At 38.8% G+C, this 25614-nt stretch overlaps 1 protein-coding gene across 4 annotated transcripts in view; it reads right to left on the reverse strand.

The window, feature by feature from the left end:
- The window catches only part of epg5 (ectopic P-granules autophagy protein 5 homolog (C. elegans)), a 147783-nt gene that overhangs the window by 12496 nt on the left and 109673 nt on the right, over positions 1-25614 (reverse strand). For 2 of the 4 annotated variants that reach the window (XM_072571786.1, XM_072571774.1), the window contains 9 exons: positions 24749-24894; positions 23345-23552; positions 21424-21499; positions 16234-16337; positions 15642-15821; positions 12162-12343; positions 10648-10851; positions 9872-10016; positions 7479-7721 (listed from right to left, as the gene is read on the reverse strand). In XM_072571786.1, the coding sequence (XP_072427887.1) occupies positions 7479-7721; positions 9872-10016; positions 10648-10851; positions 12162-12343; positions 15642-15821; positions 16234-16337; positions 21424-21499; positions 23345-23552; positions 24749-24894 (1488 nt within the window). The remainder of the gene's footprint in view (positions 1-7478; positions 7722-9871; positions 10017-10647; positions 10852-12161; positions 12344-15641; positions 15822-16233; positions 16338-21423; positions 21500-23344; positions 23553-24748; positions 24895-25614) is intronic. The other 2 variants (XM_072571781.1, XM_072571791.1) reach the window with 2 other exon arrangements.

Consider the following 25614-nt stretch of genomic DNA (forward strand, 5'->3'; position numbering starts at 1 on the left):
TGGAAATATCAGGTCAGATAAGCTTTAAGGAATATTTCACAGTAAGAAAGCATAACAGAGAAAGGTAAGGATGGTATCCTGAGCGTGGAGCCTAGCCCCTCAAGGTAAGATCATCAACACACAACACAATGCTGTGTTGGATATTGGGATTCCTTAAAACTGTATTTTCCTACTATTTACTATGTAACATGATATGTAATTTAACACCTATTACAGCCATCTGTACTTTACAAAATTCTAGCATGGCAAGACAGAAGAGAAGAATTATGAGAAACAGAGGTCAAGATGTGTATTGAACTAGCATCAACAGTTTAACTGGTGCCAAATATACTCTATTATCAGTGTATTGTTATTAGAAGGAATGAAATCTAACCTTCAAATGGATTAGATTCCCTACAGCGTGGAGATAGGCCATTTGGATCAAGAAGTCCACACTGACCCTCCGAACAGTATCCCACCCAGACCCTTTCCCCTACTCTATCACCCTACATTTACTCCTGACTAATGCACCTAACACTATGGGCAATTTAGCACAGCCAACCTACCTAACCTAACCTGCACATCTTTGGATTGGAGGAAACTGGAGCACCCGGAGGAAACCCATGCAGACATGGGGAGAATGTGCAAACTCCACACAGACAGTGGGCCAAGGCAGGAATTGAACCTGGGTCCCTAGTGCTGTGACGCAGCAGTGCTAACCACTGAGCCACCGTGCCGCCCAAACAAATAGAATAAAATAGTGAGAGGTATGGATAGAATTAATGGTAGCTGCCCTAGGATGGGGGAATCTAAAGATCAAGGGCACAATTTTAAGGTGAGAAGAGAAAGGTTTAAAAAAAAGACATGAGAGGCAAATTGTTTACACAGAGGGTGATTCAAGTGTGGAATGAACCTCCTGAGGAACTTCTATTTGGAGGTGGGCAAGGGGCGACGATCATGAGTAGTTGTCCCATGTCCAATGGCCAAAGGGTTCAGACAATTGATTGACACAGAGAAAATAATCTGCCCCTATAAACTTGATAGAACAATAAGTGCTCAAGGGGCAAGGAGCATCAAGAAGACCTTGTAGGCAGCCATTCTCACCTGGCATTCTCCAGACAACAGTTTTCATTGAGCGGTACTCATCACACAGATGGAAGACAGATCAGAAGAAGAGGAGGAGGAGGAGGAGGAAGACCGAGGGAAAAGTTCCCTAACACTCAGATGCTGCTCCTAACACTTAAATGATGTCAGCATATCCCACGCCAAATGCCTCTTTGCCCTCTGGTATCAGTGAACCATCCCCAATTATCATGGCTGCATACTTTCTTTATCCATTAACTAATGTACCATCTTCTCAATAAACTATCTGAAAATTGCCAGAAATTGTTGATTACTTACATTGGGCACTGTGATTTCAAACTCTCTAAAATCAAAAGTAGCTTCCCTGATTGACATGCTATCCATCACCTTCAACAATCAATCCTTGTATCACAAGTACGTAGTGGCAGAAGTGAGTACTATCTGCAAGATGCAGTGCAGTAACTCACTAAGGCTATCGAAACCAGCTAGGCGGTTAAGGGTAGAAGATGCATGGGAACACCACTTGTTAGTTCTCTCCAAGCCACATACCTATCTGACTTGGAACTATATTGCCATTGTGTCAAAATCCTGGATTTACCTCCTAAACAGAATTGCAATGTACCTACACATCAAGCACTGCAGTGGCTCACCACCATGTTTTCAAATGCAATTAGACAATGTGCAATTAATGCTCGCCGAGCCCAGCCTGTGACACCAACTCTTCACAAACAAATACTTTTATAAAATACTAGAATGGTTAAAACTGGGGATGAAGAAGAGACTAGAAATAGAGTGTAGGAATCTTGGGTTGTGGGGCTGGAGCAAATTACAGACAGGTAGATGTGTGGTCATTGTGGGATCTGGAAGGAAGGATGACTCGAAACCATTGTGGGTCAGTGAGTGCAAGGGTGACAGGGAACTGTACCAGGTGCAAGTTAAGACACGGGCAGCAGAACGTTTGAATGATCTCAATTTTACAGAGGTAGGATGTTGGAGACCGGTCAGCAACATGTTAGAATAGTAAAAGGTTTCAACAGCAGATGAGCTGATTTGAGATGAAGCTGGGTGATGTTACATAGATAGGAATAGTGACGCCTTGAAATGAGGTTGAAAGCTCATGTTGAGGGAAAGTGTAACACTAAGATTGTAAACAGGTTGGCTTACTTGGAACATAGCTGAAAACTGTGTTGCTGGAAAAGCGCAGCAAGTCAGGCAGCATCAAACGAGCAGGAGAATCGACGTTTCAGGCATAAGCCCTTCTTCAGGAATCATCACCTTTGATGCTGCCTGACCTGCTGCGCTTTTCCAGCAAAACATTTTTCAGCTCTAATCTTCAGCATCTGCAGTCCTCACTTTCTTTTTACTTAGAACATAGAACAGTACAACTCTTCAGACCACAAGCCCTTCACAGCCCATGATGCCATGCTCAATATGATGCCAACTGTCGTAAGGGAGGATAGAGTTAGTATGGAATGGAATTTGGAGTGGAAAATGAAAACGTACCTCAAATCTTTGTTCATGCAGTACTGAAAATGATGAGCACCAATTAATTCAAGTAGTAGTGACCTACATTAAAATGAAGGAGCCAATTGCAAAGTATTTTTGGGTGAAAGACATGGAAATGTTATTACCTACTAATCCTTAGAAAAGATTATAAAATGCAACAAACACACATATTAACATATGTAATAAGTTTAAAAGCAGTGTGTGTCTTGTACATGCAGGACGAATAAAGCCCACACAAATTGGAAGTCCTTATTAGAATCATTTAGGTCCTAAAGTTTTTTTAACCTGAGATCACCATCCAATGCTGCCCCTTCTATCTACCATGGGAATTTACTGCTGCTATACTAACTGCTGAGTACACACCGCCAGAAGCAAAGGTTGAGGAAGCTCTGCATGTGCTGTACTCCACCACTAACACCCTGGAGACGGAACACCCTGAGGCCCTGTTTATTGTGACTGGTGACTTCAATCAAGCCAATCTAAGGAAGGTGTTTCCCAAGTACCACCAGGACATTACCTGCTCCACCAGGGGCCTGAACATTTTAGACCACTGCTACACCACTGTGAAGGCTACCTACCACTTCATTCCCCGCCCTCATTTCGGGAATTCTGACCACAATGCCATGCTTCTTCTCCTGACTTACAGGCAAAAGCTCAAGCAGGGGACCCCCTTGCGGATACAGGTCCAGTGCTGGTCAGAGGAGGCAGAGGATCAACTCCGGTGCTGTCTAGAATCAGCTGATTGGACCACGTTCAAACAGTCTGCAGGTACCTTGGATGAGTACGCCACCACCGTCACAGACTTTATCAGCAAGTGTATGGAGGACTGCATACTGAGGAAGTCAACCCATGTGCTCCCCAACAGGAAACCCTGGATGAATCAGGGTATACAGAACCTGCTGAAAACCAGGCATGAGGCCTTCAGATCAAGAGACCTGCTCAAATAAAAGGAATCCAAGTATGATCTTCACAGAGCCAATAAGACAGCCAAGGACCAATACCAATCCAAACTAGAGACCCAGACAGACACCCAGCAACGATGGCAAGGACTGAATGACATCACAAGTTCTAAAAAGAGACGTGCAAAACAGCAGACGATGACATATCCCTTCCAGATTGTCTCAACGCCTTCCATGCTCACACTGAGCAGACTTTCGATAGAGAAGTAACACCTATTCCGACAAGTCCTGATGAACCTATCCCAACAGTCACTGCATCAGAGGTCAGATCAGTTTTCCTGCGTGTGAATCCAAGGAAAGCAATGGGACTAGATGGAGTACCAGGCCTTGCACTCAGAGCATGCATAGATCAACTGGCAAAGGTCTTCTTGGACATTTTCAACCTCTCCCTGCAGCAGGGCACTGTCCCTGCCTGTTTCAAGAGGGCCAACATCATCCCTGTGCCTAAAAAAGCTCATGCAGCATGTCTCAATGACTACCGCCCAATGGCCCTAACTTCGGTGATCATGAAGTGCTTTGAAAGGCTGGTCATGGCATTAATCAACTCCAGCCTCCCCACTACTCTTGACTCACTCCAATTTGCCTATCAAAACAACAGATCCATGTCAGATGCCATATCACTTGCCCTTCACTCCTCCTTAGAACATCTTGACACCAAGAATAGCTATGTAAGAATCCTACTCATTGACTACAGTTCAGCCTTCATTACTATTATCCCCTTAAGACTAATTACTAAACTTAGTGATCTCAGACTAAGCCCCACTCTGTGCAACTGGATCCTCAGTTTCCTGACCCACAGGCCACAGTCAGTGAAGACTGGGGACAATATTTCATCCTCACTAGCAATCAACACTGGAGCCCTCCAGGGGTGCGTACTCAACCCCCTACTGTACTCACTGTATACCCATGACTGCGTCGCCAAATACCAGACTAATGCCTTTTACAAGTTCGCTGATGATACCACCATAGTCGGTTGAATCTCAGATGGCGGCGAAACAGACTACAGATGGGAGGTGGAAGACCTGGAGAAATGGTGCACTGAGAACAACCGAGCTCTCAATGCCAGCAAAACCAAGGAACTCATTATTGACTTTCAGCGGGATATTACTCATGCCCCCCCCCCTACACATTAACAGCACAGAGGTAGAACAAGTGGAGAGTGTCAAGATCCTGAGTGTGGTAATCCACAACAAGCTTTCTTGGACTCTTCATGTGGCTGCACTGGTTACAAAGGCCCAACCATGTCTTCTTCCTCAGGCAGCTGAGGAAATTTGGTATGATGGCGAATACTCTTGCCAATTTTTATAGGTCCACCATCGAGACCATTCTGTCTGGATGTATCACTACCTGGTATGGCAACAGTACCATTCAAAATCGGAGACAGTTACAGAGAGTGATGAACTCGCCCCAGACAATCACAAAGACCAATCTCTCATTTATAGAATCCAGCTACAAGGCCCGCTGTCAAGGAAAGACTGCCAGCATTCTTAAAGATCCATCCCACCCTGATAATGTTTTTCTACAACCTCTACCATCTGGGAGAAGGTACAGAAGTCTGAACACATGCACCAGTCAGTTTCGTAACAGTTTCTACCCTACTGTTGTTAGAATACTGAATGGATTCTCAAACCCTTAGCATTCACCTCTACCTGTGTTTTTGTTTTGCCTATTATTTAATTATCTATGCTACTTAACTCTGTGATCTATGTGTATTGCTCACAAGACAAAGCTTTTCACTGTGCCTCAGTACAAGTGACAATAAATTCAATTCAATTCAATAACTGTTGTTTAATTGTAACCAAGCATCCTCAGCAGTGGCAAAACTTGTAGATAACTTTAAGTTCTCATTGAATATTTTGTCCCGCAATTCACTTATTAATTGGGTGTTGTCTTCAAAGATGATAAGGAGCAAGTTATCAATCCATACACTTTTTTTCTCTTCTACTACTAAAAATTAGCAGTTGGAATAGTGTTTATTTGCAGACTCCTGAGTCCAGACACATTGTCTTTCAAAGCTAGATAGCTTGCAGGCAAGCCTTTCTTCTCCCAATGTGTGAAATTATTAAATAAGTACGAATTAAGCAGGAGGTGCAAATGTTTTGATGCTTTGTTGCCTGATTTTGAAATCTTTAGATAATGTGGTAATTTTGGTGCAGTTTCACTGATTCCACATGTGACTCTTGAACTTGTTTCAATCTATGGTCACGTGATCACAGTAGCCATTTTAAGCCTGAAGTCTGTCCCAAGATGGCTGGCAAAGGTTGAGCATGTGCACATTACAGCAAAAATGGCCTCAGCCTGCACAGATGGCATAGGTGACTTGACATTAGGTGCCTTTGTCCATACTCTGAAGCAGAAGGTGGCTATGGTAGGTTACAGTGACTGAAAGGCTATAATAAAGAAAGCTTTGCTGGCAGTGGGATTGATGTGGAGAATCTGGTCTCAAGAGGAAAGCGGAGAAGGCCTACCCAGTGCAAGCAATCGGATAGTGTATTTCTGGCTCCTTAAAAGGCACTAACAAGAAAATGCAGGATAAAGTGGCAACAAAGATAGATTAACCAATAGTAAAGAAACAATTAATGAGGAGATCAACAGTAAAAAAAATCAATCTGTGAAGAAACTTGCAGCCAAGAAAGTTGTAAATATAAAAACTTGAAATCAAAGGCCCTTCTTAGAGTCATAATGTCTCTCTTAACGTAGTAAACCCACAATAAAGTTATCCCTATCCTACAGCCAGGCTCATTCACAATAGACACTGTTTTACTTTAATACAATAGCCAAATACTGCAGCTGCTGAAACTAATTTGAATTTGACAATTGTTTGATTTCCATTCTGTCTTAATAAAGGCGCCTAGTGAACATATCACTTCTTTGCAAATGTGTGCTCTTTGCACCACCTAGTGGAACATCTGGAACATTTCCTTCTAAAAATTTGTATGTATGGAATCAATTGAAAATTTCAACATATGAACAAAAAACAAGAGAAAGCAACTCGGACCATCAAGGCTCTTCCTTTTTAATAAAATCATGGCAGATCTGATTTTAACCTCAATTCTACATTTCTGCATATCTCTCATTATCCTACATAATCAAGAATCTATCTACCTCTGCCTTGAAAATATTTAAAGATTCTGCAACCACTGCCTTTTGAGAAAGGAAATTCCAAAGACACTCAATCCTCAGAGAAAAATAGTTCCACTTCTCTGCTTTTAATAGGTGACTCTATTTTTAAACTATGACCCTGAGTTCTAGATTCTCCCACAAGAGGAAATGACCTTTCTACATTCACCGATGTCAAGTCCTTCCAGGATCTTATATGTTTTAATTATGTCACGAGAGTAGTATTTATCAGATTCACTGCCTTTTAGACCAATAATCATTTTCGTCCTTGAAAGGTCTCAGGTATAACAATGAGATGACAAAAATTAAAATCTGTGTAGCCCATCTTTACAACTATAATAATACCCTGAAGAGAGAGCTATTTCATCAGCTACCATAGGGATTAAGGGGGAAGCTGGGTAAGCAGCAATTTAGTGGAAATAGGATCAAGAACATGAATCTCAAGGATTTGATGAACTCAGAAAAAAGTATGAGAGAGGTATGAGAAAAGTAGAGAAAGATACCAGGGCAGAACTTAGATAAGGAAGGAGCACTCTAGGAGGTTTGCCCAATGAGTTAGTGGACGGGAGAGATGAAGTAGTGACAGCTATTGAATGATCTTAATATCAGTGTCAAATGAGTCTACAGTCTTGCACTAATTGTAGGAGATAAGAGTGAAGGGACTTGGAAGCGGTATTTAAGAAGATATTTTTTCTACTACAAACTAAGTCAGAGGTTATATTTGCAGTCCAGAACGTGCTGGAATACTGAGTAACTTTTGTAGACAAGAACAGAATCCAATTGTATTTTAATTTAAGTTCAATTAAATTCAAACATATACAAATTGCTTACCCTCTTTGAAATAAGCCATGATGCACCCTTCAGTTGTTTCAGCCATATGTTTAACAGATGCTAGACTTTGACAAGTTGCAGTCAGTAGTGGTAGTGATAGATTATAGCACACCTTAGTCTCAATCCATGACCGCAAGCTCTCTCGCAATGACTCAGCTGATGTAATACTTGTGTTATTCAGCATCATTAACACTTCCATAAAAAGGCTGGCTATTGCCATGTGACGCATTTGACTGTCCACTTCTGGGAAAGGAATATTCAAAATAAACTATCCATGAAAAATTTATTTTCAAATCAATGCATTTAAATAATAAAGCAATCATTAATGTACTATAAGATACAATTTGCTATTTCTTTTAAAAGTATATTTCTAATGGAGACATCTGAATCATTCCTTTCTAAAGATCTATAATTACTGAATCAATTGAAAATGTCAACATATGAGCAAGGAACAAGGCTACTCTACCTGTCAAGGCAGTTCCTTATTCAATAAGATCACAGCTGATTTGATTTTAACCTCAACTTTACATTTCTGCATATTCCCAATAATCTTACATTCCCCCGGCAATCAAGATTGTTTATTTCTACCTTAAAAATATTTGAAGATTCTGCATCCACTACCTTTTAGAGTCATAGAGATATACAGCACGGAAACAGACCCTTCTGTCCATGTCGACCAGATATCCTAAATAAATCTAGTCCCATTTGCCAGCATTTTGGCCATAACCCACTAAACCCTTGCTATTTATACACCCATCCAGGTGCCATTTAAATGTTGTAATTGAACCCGCCTCCACCAGTTTCTTTGGCAGTTCATTCTATACACGCACCACCCTATGTGTGAAAAAGTTGCCCATTAGTTCCCTTTTAAATCTTTCCCTTCTCATCTTTAACTATGCCCTCTAGTTTTGAACTCCCCCACCCTTAGGAAAAGACCTTGTCTATTTACCCTATCTCTGCCCCTCATGATTTTATGAACCTCTATAAAGGTCACCCCCTCAGTCTCCAATGCTCCAGTGAAAACAGTGCCAGCCTATTCAGCCTCTTCCCATAGCTCAAATCGTCCAACCCTGGCAACATCCTTGTCAATCTTTTCTGAACCCTTTCCAGTTTCACAACATCCTTCCTATAGCCAGGAGTCCAGATGAGAAAGGAAATTCCAAAGACTCTCAATCCTCAGAGAAAAACAGTTCCTTATCTCTGCTTTAAATGGGCCACTCTTTATTTTTAAACTGTGACCTTGAGTTTGAGATTCTCCCACAAGAGGAAATGACCTTTCCACATTTGCCTGGTCAAGTCCTTTCAGGATCTTATATGTTTTAATTCTGTCACCCTGACTCTTCTAAACTCCAGAGGACTGACCTGTCCAACCTTTCTTTATAATCCAATCCACTCCTTCCAGATATTAGTCTCGTAAATGTTTTCTGAACTGCTTCAAAAGTATTAATATCCTTCTATAAGGATGACAACCAGTACTGTACTCAGTACTCCAGATGCGGTCTCCCCAGTGTCCTATATAAGAGAAGCATAACCTCTCTAATCTTGCATTCATTTCCTCTCTCAATAAACAGAACATTCTATTGGCTTTCCTGATTGCATGGTGTAACTCTATTCTAACCTTTTGTGGTTCTTGTAGGACACCCAGGCCTCTCTGCATCCTCTCACCATGTAGATGATAGGCTTTTTTACCCTTTTTGCCAAAATGGACAATTTCATACTTGCCCACACTGTACTCCATTTGACAGTTTTTTGTTCCTCTTTCTACATCTCTTTGGAGGCTCCTGATGTCCTTTCACAATTCACTTTCCTACCTATCTTTTGGTCATCATCATTAAGGTTGATTTATTACATATAATATTATAGATTTATTGTTCTATAAAGATATATAGTGATGTGAATCAATGGCAGGTAAATTAATTTGTAGAATTAACATGGAGTCCAATATGACACTTCTCTGGTGCAAAGGAGTCATACTAAGCTTAAAACGTTAAATGTTTTCATTATATTCTCATGTACTTACTTCACTGTCTTTGTCAATCTTAGGGCAATTTCATAGCTCTTCATAAATTGATATAGAGAAGAAGATGGGCAAAATGTGTAGATAATAGATGTAGGCAGCAACATATCAGAATGCCTCAATTTATCATTCCTCATTTTGATGCAAAGCGGTGCCTGAGCATCTCAACTCAACATTGCTCCTGTTCCATTGACATGGACTGCTGTGATAAAAGTGGAGCTGTCCTACTTTTTCTCAATTTCATCATATGCTAAAGTACTTGAGATGTTGTAACAAGACGAAAAAGCAGATAGTATGTAATGTAGGAAATATTAGAAATAGGCTTTACAATGACATAAACAAGCTCTCACCTAGGTAGTTTTCAGACTGCACTGACCTGGTGGGTTAAAGATAACAATATCATCCAATAGTGTTATCATTTCATGTTTTAGTTGAGCATGGACTATTTGACCATTCTGATCCAAAGTGAGGAGGCACTGGACAACTTGGTGGACATATACCTTGGATTTATGTGTAGCATCCTAGAGAAACCATATATATCGTATCAGCAACTATAGTATTCACAAATGTGAGATTAAAATAAAATCAAATTCCTCAGAAGAACAATTTATTATGTGACCACAGGAAATTTAGAAATATCTGATATATCTAAACCAGGTGACTAGAAGGTTGAAATTGGTGCACAGGTATCATATTCTTGAAATGAATCAATCTGATTTTTCTTTGCCTCTTTGTAATTACTGTTAAACCAGTTGTATGGTGTTTCTTTTTGTGCATGCACCAGCTGTAGAGTTCTGCTTCAGAATCTGAGGTTATTCTGTAATAATACATTCAGAAACTCTCAGCACCCTTACTAGCAAGGATTTAGGGCAAAGCAAGTGAGAGTCATTATTTAGCCTCAATTTTTTGTTGTTTTCCAACATTTACATGAATTTGTGCAGTTTGTGTCTAATGTCTCATACAAAATGCTGAATAAAGATACAAGCTGATTTGGAATATTTGCTCAGAGATGCATTTCGTTCATGAACATTGTTCAAAAGCAAATATATCACAGTGTATCATGTACTGGAAATATGAAATAGAAAAGCAATCAGATAAATTCAACACAAATTCCTGACCAAATAAATATTTTAAACTTCTACATCTACTTACGCTGTGTACGTCCAACGTTTCACAAAAACCAGCAGCAATTTTTAAAAGCTTCAGTATCAGCTCATTTGATGGATCTTTTAGAATGACAGTGGAGGGTGAGTAATGGGTACTGAAGTAGCTCATGACATTTTGATATGATGCTATGTCCACAAAATGCCAGGGTATTGCACTTGATTGTCCAAGAAGGCTACGTAATGAGGATTCCTAAAGAGATCAGCAGGTTAACAAAACTTTAGTTCGAAAACAATTAAATAAACATAGTTATTCAACATTTTCTGAAGCTTCCAAAATGCACAGTAAAATTCTTTTACTTCATTTAAGAATTAAATATATGCAATTATTCCTATATGGGTGAAAGGATTTCAATTCTTCAAGAAGCAATACTTTTCAGAAATTAAGAAATAGGAGCACCTCAGTCCACCATCCATTACGATCATGGCTGATCACACACCAAACATTTGTCTATCTCAGTCTTAAATGTATTAAACAATGAAGTATCCACAATCCTTTTGAATAAAGAATTCCAAAGATTCACAATTCTTTGACTAAAGAAATTCCTCCTTATCCTCATCCTAAATGATTGGTAATTTATCCTGAGATTGCTACTGCATTTTCTAGATTCCCCATGCAGGGGTACCAACCTATCACTGTCCACCTTATCTAGCCCCTTCAGAATCAAAAAGATCACCTCTCATTCTTTGAAACTCTCAATAGTATGGAGCCAACTTACTTACCCTTTCATCAAATGGTAACTCTCATCCGAGCTACCAACCTAGTGAACTGATATAATAATATACATTATTAGACAGCGAAAATAAGAATTTTCTATGCTAGTGACACTTTTGACTCGTGGTCAAAAATACCATCAAATCAGACTGTGGCTATTGACATAAATATACTTTATAATGCTACAGTCACAATTAATGTTTTCTGTATTATTAAAGCTGATTACATACCTACATTTCAGAACCAGAAAAATCACAGATTGCCTCCTTTCACAATGCTTTTTATAATGTCTCTTTCCCCTCAGGTCTGCTACATGATATTTACAAATATCATTTCAGATATTAATCCTATTTTCCCATCATTTACATTTTGAGATGATGCATCAGGTTGACATCACTTGCTTATCTTCCTTGCTGCTGTCTTTGCCCCATCAAAGCACTGTAATGTCCTGCCCTTTAAACCTCTGTGGCTGTATGATGGTCTCACAGCAAAAGTGTCAAACAACTTGTAACATAGATGAGCTTGATTCTTTTTTCAACCTTGGTTGCACAGACAGATATATCTCAGGTACAGATTTGAAATTATATGTCGTAATTCTGGATGTCAAAATAAACTTTTCTGGATCAATTATGGAACAAATTCTCTAAATTATGGTTTATTTGAGAAACCGCATTAAGTACAACAAATGACAGTGATAGTCAGGTTATTCAAAGAATTAATAAACTTGTTGCTTTTATGAAGTATGACAGTCCCTCCCAGTAGAAAGAAAAAAATACAAAACTACTTACTGGTTTACGTATAAGTTTGTCTTCTTTTGATAGAAAAACCATCATAAATAACAAATAGACAATCATATTCCGTGTCTGAAAAAGAGGCTGGGGATTCCAAGCATCAGAAAGAACATTAACCCAGTTAACTTCACAAAGCAAAGACCCCAAAAATAGGAAACAGCTCTTTGGGCTTCCTCTCTCTACCTGAAAAATAAGACCAAGATTAAACATCGAGATTGACCACTGTCCTCGCCATGAGTTTATGTAGAACTAAACTAAGATTAAACATAAACATTGAATGTTAGAGTGTTTCTCTGGACTATAATGTATCTCCACAAACAGAAGAAATAGAAAAACCTTGCACCTGAAAGTCAATTCTATTATGCTCTCAACATCTCTTCGGCAGCTGTACTCTACTTACACAATTGCTCCATTTCAGACAGCCTACGCTTGGTTATAAATCTTCTTTTTACTGAATAATCTAAAAAGGAACCAATCCATGCTTACATTATCTGGCAAAGATCTATTTCATTGTGTAATAAGTAATAACTTCAATACTAAAACAATCAAATGTTTGACCAAGAGTGCCAAAAAGTACTCCATTCTTCCATTGTAAAAATGCCAAACTGCTAAATGAATCATTGCAATATCAAGCAATTTTCAATACTGTTCTTTTATTTCATCAGTTTTAACTGTTGTTTCAAAAAATCTAACAATGGAAACAGATTCGCAATTAGAGTCTGTCAAAAAATCGGGAAGTATATTTAATCTTTTTATTCACTTATTCATTTCATTATAAGATACACATTGTAGTGCAGAATAAGCTTTTACATAAGAAGACATTTAGAAATAGAATGAGCGAATCTAGAAAATTTAAAACCATTAAAACACTAGTATTTTATATAGATACATAGAAAAGTACAGCACATAACAGGCCCTTTGGCCCACGATGTTGTGCCGAGGTTTAATCCTAATGTAAAATATAATAACTTAACTTACGCACCTTTCAACTCACTGCTACCCATGTGCATGCACAGCAGTCGCTTAAATGTCCCCAATTACTCTGCTTCCACCACCACCGCTGGCAACGCATTCCATGCATACATAACTCTCTGTGTAAAGAACCTACCTCTGACATCTCCTTTATACCTTCCTCCTAATATCTTCAAACTATGACTCCTCGTACCAGTCAATCCTCCCTGGGGAAACGTCTCTATCTATTCCACTCAATATTTTGTACACCTCGATCAGGTCTCCTCTCTTCCTCTTTCTCTCCAGAGAGAAAAGTCCGAGCTTATTCACCTTTCTTCATAAGGCAAGCCCTCCAGTCCAGACAGCATGCTGGTAAACCTTCTTTGCACCCTCTCCAAAGCCTCTGTATCTTTTCTATAGTAGGGCAATCAGAACTGGACACAATATTCCAAATGTGGTCTCACCAGGGACTTGTAGAGCTGCAGCAAAACCTCACAGCTCTTAAACTCGATTCCCCTGTTAATGAAAGCCAAAACACCATATGCTTTCTTAACAACCCTATCCACTTGGGTGGCAAATTTGAGGGATATATGTACTTGCACACCCAGATTTCTCTGTTCCTCCACACTGCTAAGAATCCTGTCTTTAATCCTATATTCAGCATTCGAGTTCGACCTTCCAAAATGCATCACTTCACATTTATCCAGGTTGAACTCCATCTGCCATTTCTCAGCCCAGCTCATAAGTGTAAGTATTAATCTCACAAGCATATGCATCACAAAGCATAAGTATTAATCCCTGATGAAGTGACCTTCAAACACTGCAAAAGGTAACTGAGCAAGTTTTACCAGATGGGTGAAAATAGGTGACTTGGATACAAGATTTACAAACTTAGACAAATTGTTTTGTTAAAAAATTCTTAATACATTTGGTTAAATAGTTTGAGATTCACCACCATCTTTGAAAGCTATTAGCGATGGGCAATAAATGCTGCTCTCATTTTAAAAACATCAGTAGACTAAATACTGCTCTCATCCCTTTGCTGATGATGTGGAGGTTCTGGCGTTGGACTGGGGTGGACAAATTCAGAAGTCACATGACACCAAGTAACAGGTAGGCTGAATTTAGTTGCTCTTACAAAGCCTGCCGATATGTCAGGCCAAGTCGACTCCTGTACTGTGACCATTCTACAATTTGTTCAGAAAAAGGCAAAAGCAAAAGTTACATGACATCAGGTTATAATCCAACAGGTTTATTTGAAATCACAAGCTTTCGGAGCACTGCCCCTTCGTCACACGAAGTAGACTTCACTTCAGAGAAGACTTCACCTGACGAAGGGGCAGTGCTCTGAAAGCTTGTGATTTCAAATAAACCTGTTGGACAATAACCTGGTGTCATGTAACTTTTGCTTTTGCCCTTTTCTGAACAAACTGTAGAATTGTCACGGCACAGGAGTCAACTTGGTCTGACATATCGGCTTGCTTTGCAACAGCAACTAAACTCAGCCTACCTGTCCACCTGTTCCACGCAATCCTGGATTTATTTTCTAGATAGATCATTATCCAATTTCTTGAAGCCACGATTAATCCGTTTCCTCCACCCTTACTTCTCTCCACATTCTCGGATGCATTTGATCTTTTTCTGCTGTCTTGATAACATCTAAGTACAGTCAATTTTGCAAGTGCATTCATTAGCAATAATTGGTCCATCTGATGTTTCAGCTATTTCCTCTTTCACTATTTTGACCCTGGTTCTCACTTGTATTATCAATCTGACATTTACCGTATACACCTCTTTTGTCTTCTTCTTACTCCCATTGTCATCCAGCGAGTTCTGGCTTTGCATGCCCTAACTTGCTTCCACTTCAGTATGCCCGAATAATCTTCACTTAATGGCAGCTCATTGGCAGGCAAAACACGAACTGAACAATCTTTGATTCTAATTAGTTGTACCAGATCTATTGTCACTGCACTGAATTGGCCCTCCAATTATTTTGTTTTGCTCAGATTCTTCCTTACCTAATCTAAATCTTATGATGACTGTTCATTAAATGTTCCCACTCTGAGGCTTTATTCAGATCATTCTCTAGGACCAGGAATGTCTTGTTAGGCTAGAAACATCATGATCTAAAAACATTAACTTGAACACACTTCAACTTCTTTCCATCTCAGACTTTTACAGTGTTTCTATGCCAGCTTACACTAGCATAATAAACTCCTCCATAGGCTTTGCAACCTGTCTAATTTCCTTACACTTCCTTTGCTTTATGTCTTTCCCTTTATTTGGTATTTATAGAACACACCCAATAGTGTGTTGTACCTTGATTTTTAAAAAATATTTCTAATTAAATCCATTATACCCTTGATCTTTCAGAGACATCATCTCTCTTGCGCTGTAATATTATTATTAGTCAGTACTGCTACCTATTCTCCTATCTTTTCTTCCCTATCTTTCAAGAAAGCATGAGGTACTCAATCCTGTCTTTCTTTGAGTCAGAGATATTAGAACAACTTTTCACAAAGTGACCTACTTTAAAGAACTCTTCCATTAAGGCTTGGTCGGGGTACAACTCGTTCCATGGCAGATTGGAATATTCTGAGTGGTAGGTATACAGGATATACTCTGGCAATTTGGGTATTGTGCAAGTTTCACAATAATGCATCAAGTGGAACCAAAGAGCCCCTCTTTGGCCAGGAATTAGTTTATCTGTAAGAAAAGGAGTGAAAAAGACAATATTGTGGACAATGAAGAAAATGACAACTGTAATGATTTTAAATATTTGTGTTGAGGCTAAAATGGAAAAACAAACTTATGCTTGCTTTCTTTTAATAATCATTACCTTAGTTTTATCCAATTAACGTAAAAGTTGCAGCTCAAAGTATAGCTTACTGGGTGTGGAAGCACTTTGGAAGGATCTAACAATTACACAAACGCAAAACTTTCTCTAATATTATTGTGTTGCGAAGTACTTGAAATTAATATTGAACATGTTGACACAATTTAAAAAAAGCAGTCACTCATCTTGCATCCACCATTCTACGATTTCTGAATTTAATACACATTGCTTAAAATCCACCTTTCTTTCCAGAATTAAAGGCTTAAATAAATCAGAAATTACCTTTAAACTTTTGGTGCAGATAATCAACACATTTAGTAAATAACTTCACCACGCCAGATGCTATTGGAGTGTCAATCTCTAGCCAAGGATATGAACGACTATTGCTTTATAAAAATACAAAATTTGGATGATCAATTAAATATAGGCATTGTTACAATTTGCAATTAACTGTTAAAAAAATCTTGTTAAAGTAATAATCATTCAAAATCATTTAAGTGGTTGAATTAGGAAGAAACCACAATAACTTGCATGTAATATAGCAAAACATCTCAAAGCACTATACAGAAGGGTGGTAACAAATGTGTAAATAAGTTAAATGTAAGAAAATACTGGGACAGATGACTAAAAGCTTGGTTAAGGAGGTAGGCTTTAAGGAGGTTCTTAAATGAGAATCATAGCTGCTAAGAGATTTAGGGAGCTAATTCCAGAATTTATGGGCTGGGTAACTGAAGGCATGGCCACCTGAAAACATGACTACAAGGACACAATTAAAACTGTGAATGCATGAAAGACCAAAATTGGAGGAACATGCAGTGAGAGGAGGTTACAGTTATGGATGAGGCGGCTGTGGTATTGACAGCAAGGATGACATTTTTTAAAATCAAGGCATCATTAATCCCGAAGGTAATGCCAATCAGTGAGCACATGGATGATGGGTGGATGGGATTTGGTGTCAGTTAGTAATATTAGCATGTTTAGAGGACTGGCTAGCTAATTGAAGAGTTCAGATAAAGAGGGCATTTTCAGCATGGTAACCTGTAATTAATGAAGTACCACTGGATCAGTGCTGGGCTCACATATATTTACAATGTATTTTACTGCTCTGGATGGAAGTGAATGTACAATCGCCAAATTTGTAGATTACACAAAAAAAAGTGGGAAGGTAAGTAGTGAGGATAACACAAAGAGTCTACAGAGGGACAGGTTACACAACTGGGCAAAAACATTGCAGATGAAATCTAATGTGGGAAAAGATGAAGTTATGGACATAGGCAGGAAGAATAAAACAGCTGAAGGTCCTAAAGGACATGAGTGACCGAGTGACTGAATGACAATTGGCAATGGTTGTGTAATGGCCACTGGACCAGCTTTGTATTCCACATTTTACTTGAATTCAAATTTCACCACCTGCCACACTGAGATTTGAGCTTATGTCCCCAGAACACTGTTGGACATTTCCAAGTTTAGAGGCTAGGTGAACAGCACTGGAAGAAGAGAGAGCATAAAGTCCTTATTTTTGTTCTTTGTAGTTTATTAAGAATTGAGGGGGAGTTGGGGGGGGAGATAGAGACAGTGTGGGAGAGAGAGGGGCTGTGGGGGAGAGGGGAGGGAGAGAGAGAGAGAGAGAGAGGCGCTGTGTAGAGAGAGAGAGAGAGCGACAGAGCGAGAGAGAGAGAGTTATGCTTTGGCAAGTAGTTGATGCCTCATATTCTGCCTTGGGAGCCTGCAACCATACGACTCTGATCTCCAGCATCTCCTGTCTTCACTTTCTCCTATAGAAATTTCAGGCGTAATAGGGCAGGAGTAAGAGAGGTGGGGTGTTGCATTATTGTTAAAAGAAACCATCATTGCAGTAATGAAGGAGGACATCTGAGAGTTATATGTGGTTTACTTGGACTTCAGTAAGACCTTTGACAAGGTCCTACATGGAAGACTGGTCTAAGAGATAAAAGCCCAATGAGATCCAAGGTAAGGTGGCAAATTGGATCAAAAACTGGCTTACACATAGGAGGCAAAGGGTGATGGTGGAGCATTATCTATGTGATTTGAAGCCTGTGACCAACAGTATACCACTGGGTTCGGTGCTCAGGCCCTTGCTGTTTGTAATGTGTATTAACAACTTGGACATGAATGCAGAAAATATAATTTGCAGATGACATGAAAATTAATGATCTTTTTGATCATGAGGAGAATGATCTCAGGCTCCAGGATCAACGATAGTGATCAGCTGGTAAACTGGGCAGAACAACGACAAATGGCATTTAATCCCGAGAAGTGCGAGATTATTTGATTTGATTTATTGTCATGTATACCTAAGGACAGTGAAGAGCCTGGTTTGTGAGCAATACAGGCAGATCATAATAAGCAAGGTCATACAGATCGTAGGGTGAAAAAACCTGGACAGAATGAGGCATGGAGTTTACACCGCAAAGGATATACATTCGGCAAGAACAACATTTACAAGATCTGCATTATTTGAAGTGAGAGAGTCCATTGATCAGTCTAATAACAGTAGGGAAGAAGCTGTTCCTGAATCTGCATGTGTTCAAGCTTTTGTATCTTCTGCCAGACAGAAGAGGTTGTAGGAGAGGAGTAACGGAGGAGTCTTTGATGATGTTGGCAGTCTTTCTGCAGCAACAAGAGGTAATAGAGTCCATGCATGGGAGGTTGGCTTCTGTGATAGTCTGGACTGTGCACACAATCTTCTGTAGTTTTTTACGAACCTGGGCAGAGCAGCTGCTGTACCAGGTGGTTATTCACCCAGATAGTATACTTCTGTGGAGCATCTATAAAAGTTGGTGAGGATCCTTATGAACATGCCAAATTTCCTGATCTGCCTGAGGAAGAAGAGGCATTGTTGTACCTTCTTGACGTTGCAACCACTTGGGAAGTCCAGGACAGGCTGTCAGTTATTGTCACTCCTAGGAACACGACACTCTCAACCTCGGCTCCGTTAGTGTAGACGGTGGCATGTTCTTCTCCTTTCTTTCTGAATTCAATGATCAGTTCTTTAGTTTTGCCAACTCGGAAAGAGAATTGTTATCATTGTACCACGTTACCAAGCCCTCCATCTCCTGTCTGTATTCTGACTTATCATTTCGATATCCCTCCCATCAAGGTGGTATTGTCAGCAAACTTGTAGATGGCGTTCATTTGGAATTTGGCTACACAATCATGGGGGTACAGGGCATACTTTGGGAGTTGAGAAGGCTTCCTTGGGGGGGGTTCTAGTGTTGAAAATTATTGTGGAGGAGGTGCAGTTGTCTACCTTCACTGATTGCAGTCCATGGGTCAGGAAACTGAGGATCCAGTTCCAGAAGGTGAAGCCGAGACCTGGATCTCAGAATTTTGAGATCAAGCTGGATGGGATAATGGTGTTGAAGGCAGATCCGTAGTCAATGAGCAGGAGTCTGAAGTAGGTGTCGTTGCTGTCCAGATGTTCCAAATTATGCACTTTGGAAGTTGTGATAATGGAAGGATACACTCAATGAATAGTAGGTCCTTAGGGAGTACTGAGGAATGAAGGGACCTTGTGTACAAGTCCATAGATCCATCAAGATGTCAGCACAGTAGACAGGATGGTGAAGAACATATGAGATGCTTGCCTTCATTAACCGGATTGTAGATTATAGGAGCAAGGAAGTCTTGTTACAACTTTATAAAACATTGGTTAGGCCACAATATCAGAAAAGCACAGGTCAGGCAGCATCCGAGGAGCAGGAGAATCAACGTTTTGGGCATTAGCCCTTCATCAGGAATGAGGCTTGAGGGCCCAGGGGGGGCGGGGGAAGCGAGAGTTCTGAGAGCTTAGTAGGCTATAGCCCAAATGCACATAAATGGGATTAGTCTACTTTACTGTTTGTTGGTTGAAATAAACATGCTGGGCCAAAGGGATTGTTTCTATGCCATATGACTCTAAGACAATTATTGCAATGCCTGCCCTGTTGAAGACTGCTGAAAGCTGAAGCATAAAATTGATTTGGGGCTCCTCCTGTATAAATCATTGAGAGATAGCATCCAAATTCAGTTGGTAATAAGGCATGTTAGGCCAAGCCTTTATTACATGGAATGGAGAATAAAAATAGGGAGATTTTGGTAAAACTATGCTAGGATTGGTCATACTACAACTGGAATACTGTGAACAGATCTGGCTACCTTTCCGAAGGACAGATATATTGGCATTGGAGACAATCTATACAAATTTCATCAGGTTCATCCTGTTTAAAAAGGGATTATTTTATGATAAGAGATTGAGTAGGTGTGACTTTTACTCACTGAAGTTTACAAGATTGAGAGGAGCCCTTATTAAAACATTTAAGATTCTTAGGAGGCTTGACAGAGTACATGTGGAGAGGTTGTTTCTCCTTGTGGGAGAATCCAGGATCAGAGGGTATAATCTCAGAAGTGAAACTGTGGAAATTTTTGTTGCAGAGTGCTGCCAGGACTGTGTCATGAAGCATATTCAAGGCTCAGACAGACAGATTTTTTTTAATCAGTACAGAAATCAAGGGATATGTAGAATTCGCAGGAAAGTGGAGTTGAGGATTATCAGATCAGCCATTATCTCATTGAATGGTGGAGCTGACACAATGGGCTGAATAGCCTACTTTTGCTCTTACATCGTATAGTCTCAGTGGTTGAAGGTGCAGATCAAAGTGTCAAGTGCATGAGCTCCTTGCAACTGTGCGAATTCAGTGAACGGGGGAAACACAAATGAAAGGAACTTTCAAAGTGCTGGTCTGATTATTCAGTAACAGGAAATGTGGCCAGAGGTTACTCTACTGTTAAATTGTTGCAATTGTAATCTTGGTTGGTACATGAGGAATTACAGATTCAGATGTGATTAGGTCATATTAACATATCATATCAATAGATGAGGTCACGGATAAACAACATCTAACATGAAACAAAACTGGAGCAAATGGCAGAAATCGGAGGCATGTGTAACTGATGAAAATACTAGCATTATAGAAACTGTGAGTTCTATAATGTTGTTTGATGGGTACAGAATTTTAAGATTGATCCATTGTGCGCAACAAAGGAGTTGTGTCATTAGATATGGGAAAATATATAAATGCCCTATTAAACATCATAATAAAACCTGCAACACCAAGCAGAGATCTGAACATATCAGAGGACTGGTTGTAAAAGTTCGCTTTTGAGGTGCATTGTAAAGTTAAGGAAAAGTTAAGCAACACATAGTTAAGCAATAACGTTGTAGAGGCCGGGACACCCAAGTGGAACAGATGGGAAAGGAAAAGGGAGTGCTAGTGGTGGTAGAAAAATGAAGGATGAAGAGAAGGTGTTAATGATAGATGTTAATGCAGAAAATTGGTCAACTCTGCTGAGAACAAAAATTTGTAAATGTGGCCTTGCAGTTGGGTGGTTAGTCATAGTAGTGGCCTTTACAGCACTTTCTATTTCAGATCTCCAGCATTGATGTTGCTTTGTTTTTACAAATATAGTTACCTTGCTTCCTCTGTATTTAGTACCAGTAGCCACGGCCTGAAAAGTCCCACCAGTTTTGCATATATCATTTTCAAACCTAAAATGAAATAAACTCAAATTATTAAGGCTGGATTACTGAAACTAGATTAAATAGCTGAAATAATAGACAGTTTTGATTTATTATTTGTAAAATGAATAAAAGAACTACTCTAAAGTAATATGTTTTGCCACTCAATTTACAACTGAATTTTACAACCAATTCAATAACGCACATTTTGTATCATGCTTCATAAGTGATAAATCAGATGTAGCACATTAATACAATAGTTAACCAGAGGACAAATGATTATTCCCATTATTTGGAATGTATTAAATCACAGCCTAATTTCTTTTCCTAACAGCAAGCTGCTTGATAATTTATCTCCTCATTATCAATTAAAGTAATTTAGGGAAACTCAAAAAAGTAACACACTGTTAGAGATTGTTAATATTATGAAATTTTAATATTAAGTAAACAGAGTTTTCCACAAATCCTACTGCATCAAACATTCTCCCTTCTGCTGTGACTCAATTGAAAGATTCCTTCTCTGAGTAAAAAGATGTAAATTTAACACCCCCTCCAAAGGCTTGAGTTTGACACTCCATTGTAACAAAGGCTAAACATTCAGAGGTGCATCTTTCAGATTAAATTTAAAACTGAAGTCCTATTAGCCTTCCCAGATGGGCAGACAAGATCTTTTGGCACAATTTAGAAGTGGACAGTTATTCCAAGTCTCCAAGGCAACATTTATTCCTCAATCAACACCACTAGAAAGAAATCTGGTCATCATCATCATCATCATACAGCTGTGCAAAAGCTGCCTGCCAAGTTTCCCAGATTACAACACTGACTATACATCAAAAGTCTTCTTTAGCTGTAAAGTGCATGGACACATTCAGAAATCATGAAAAGCACTAACATATGGATGTTTTTCTTTCTCTTTCAAAATACTTATTCAGTTACTTATGGTTGAGACCAGACAACTCTGATGAGGCCAATTACATGCCAGATTAACTTGATTTTTAATCACATCATCAGGCCTTTATCGAAATACTCCCATCCAGAGAATTCTTTCAGACGTATAGTCACTTTCATGTCACATCTACAGCAGCAACTTACCAATAGCTATACAAAAAATAAATACCCTAATTAAATCAATTTTGGTGGCATTGATTGAAAAAGAAATAGTATTTAAGACACCATGCAAACTTGATATTCTTTTCAAATATAGCGATAGAGAGTCTTAATACCCACTTACATCAATTAAGCTTACAGATGGAATCTAGCTTTAAAACTTCATCCAAAAAAAAGGGTAGCTGCAAAAATACATTATTTCCATGTTGAATGTCGAAAGTGGAATTTGGGTTCCCAACATTTTTACTTAGAAGAGAGCCACATATTAAATCAAATGACATGAAACACATCACATTGTCTCATGAATGAAAAAAAAACACCTTAAAAGGTGGATTTGGACAGGTAACATGCATCAAAATTCATTTTCGTACAGAGCGAAATGCATTTGAACTTGGTGTCTTACAAAGTAGAGTATTGACATATTAACTGATGTTGTGCTCATTTTCAGTGTAGATAGAATTGGACTTACAACAGTGAATGCAATTTGTTTACTTTCATGGGTATTTGTGCAACAGGCATTTGTTAGAGTTCCTGTTAGAATCAAGGGACAAGTTTTTAACTCAGTGAATGATCAATTGGTTAATTTACAAATGATTACAGCATTAAGTAACTTCATTAGTCCAAAGTAATATGCATATTTCATATTATCAGTTACTAATATCAACACTAACATTTTAACACCATATTTAGTAAGTGAAAAGTACGATGCAATTTTTACTTAATTAAGTGTCAAATGCTGATTCATCAATCCTATCCTTCAGTTAATACCTGTCACGTTTTTGATGCTGGATGGAGGTTCTTGGGCAAGTTTGGCAATCTCTGAATCAATAAGAAACCTCACAAGAAACATCAATAATTTCTTCACTTCATTCATGTATGGAGTCCACTTTGAAAACAGACCAAAGCTCCTTAAATCTGCTTTTGAAAGGCGCAGTTTGAAGAAGAAATCAGACAGCCACTGTATGGTTTCCAGTACCTGTACGGTGAAACAGAGTTTAAAGTGTTCATAATATGTATTGTCTTACCGATTCTATCTCAAAATATTCAGATTAAAAAAATTCAAAATTTTGCTTGAAATTGCTTTATTAAAAAAAAAGGTAAACCGCAACTCCTCTGAGTAAAGTAAGGTTTTAAGAGTGATTTGAATTCTGAATCACTTATTCTCAACCTAACTTTCAGAAAAAGGGGTAGGTATGAATTTTAGGACCAAGATGAGGAAACATTTTTTCATTTGCTTAACCTGTGCAATTTGCTACGACAGAAAGCTGTGGTCATTCAGCATATTCAAGAAAGATATTGATAAGTATTTAGATATTAAAGGCATCGAGGAATATGGAAATAAAGGACCATGGCTTTAAGATAGAAGAAAGCCACGATCATGTTGAATAGAAGAATGGGCTTGAAGGGTTGAATGGCATACTCCTATTCCTAGTTTCTGTATTACATTTTTCACAATCATTTTTTAAAACACGCTTAAACAATAAAGAATCAGATGCACTAAATTTCACTCATTAGGAATAATGGTCATTTTGAGCTTCTTTTGTTTTCTGTAAATATATTTTTTGGAACACATTTCTGACTACATATAAGTAATAGGAGGTAAAGACTTTTTGGTTCATTCAGCTCTGGAGAGTTCCCTTTGTAAAGGTGTTCCCACCTGCAGTATTAACAAAACTTTAACTTCTAAAGAAATAGGAAACAAATTATTTAATTTCAGATGTAAAATCTACTGAAACTAATGGAAATTACTGATGTAAATGTGTTGTGCTGTAAATACACCCTCTCATCTGAGCACCTACACACTTATAAGGCAGTTTATAAAAGTGGAAAAACACAACTGTGTGCGGAGTTGTATGTCTTTGTTTCAACTTTACTGTACTTGAAGACGGAAAGAGTTTAATTGTGAAGTAATAATTAAAACCTAAAGTTGAGAGACATCATTTCGTGTGTGTGTGTGCGCGTGTGCAGGAGAGTTGCAGGGAAGAGAAGTCAGACAATATTAAAATTGAAATGAATGCAAGAATGATAAAAAATCTTTAAGAAATACTTAGAATGCAAAACAATGCAAGCAACTCCAGTAACAATGTCAAATGTCTTTTTTAGATTTACCTGAGGTGGGATATTCAATTATTTTTCTCATGTCGGAAAACAATTGATAAGACTGTGCTTTACCTGTTCATATGATAGCCTGATCTGAGGACGTTGGTGTGTTTTTGCACATTTTACAACTGGGAGCTCATGTTCATCTTCAGAGGTACAATTTAAGGTTTTCAAAGCAATCTTCCAGCAGTCAAGGTTCAATCTCTGTTCTGAAGAGCCTTAACCAGAGTGAAAAAGAAATGAGGAGACATTTTTTTCAACAGCTCTAATAATTCGGTGCTGTCTTGTATGAATTATCTTTCTTGCATTTGTAAAACAACATTATGAACTAATCAGAGATGTTGGTAAAATTTTACAAAGTGATCTGTGAAGCCTCAAAGACTCCATCCAAAATCTTTGCATATGTGCTAAATGCCAGAGCATTTTTATCATTTGGGGTATGGGCTCTATTGTGTGTGGATCTGACAAAACTAACGCACATCTTTCAACACACCGTCTAACCTGCTTGGTTCCCTTGTGCCTAGTTAAAAGGTACCACTGTGGGTGGAAACATTGAGGCAGATTAGCAATGTGAGTACAGCATGTTGTGGCTAAAAAGGTGTTGAGTATATCCAAAAAGATGGTTTTAAGTTAAACTTTCAACTTACATAGAGCAATCTACTGTATACTGTAACTGATGCAAAAAAAACCCACAATGCAACAGCCAAAACTGAAACTCCTGGCAATTATCTTTATTTATTTTATGGGATGTGGGTTTAGCTGCCTGGCCATATTTATTGCTCATCCCTAACTGCCCTTGGGAAGGTGGTGGTGAACTGCTTTGTTGAACTGCAGTGCTTAACCTGATGCTGTGAGATTTTTAACTTTGTCCACCCTTGTCCAAAACCAGCTGCTCCACATCACAATATATTTCCATGCCAGGATGGGGAGGGCTTAGA

Source organism: Chiloscyllium punctatum, chromosome 1, assembly GCF_047496795.1.
Source record: "Chiloscyllium punctatum isolate Juve2018m chromosome 1, sChiPun1.3, whole genome shotgun sequence".
NCBI lineage: Eukaryota > Metazoa > Chordata > Chondrichthyes > Orectolobiformes > Hemiscylliidae > Chiloscyllium > Chiloscyllium punctatum.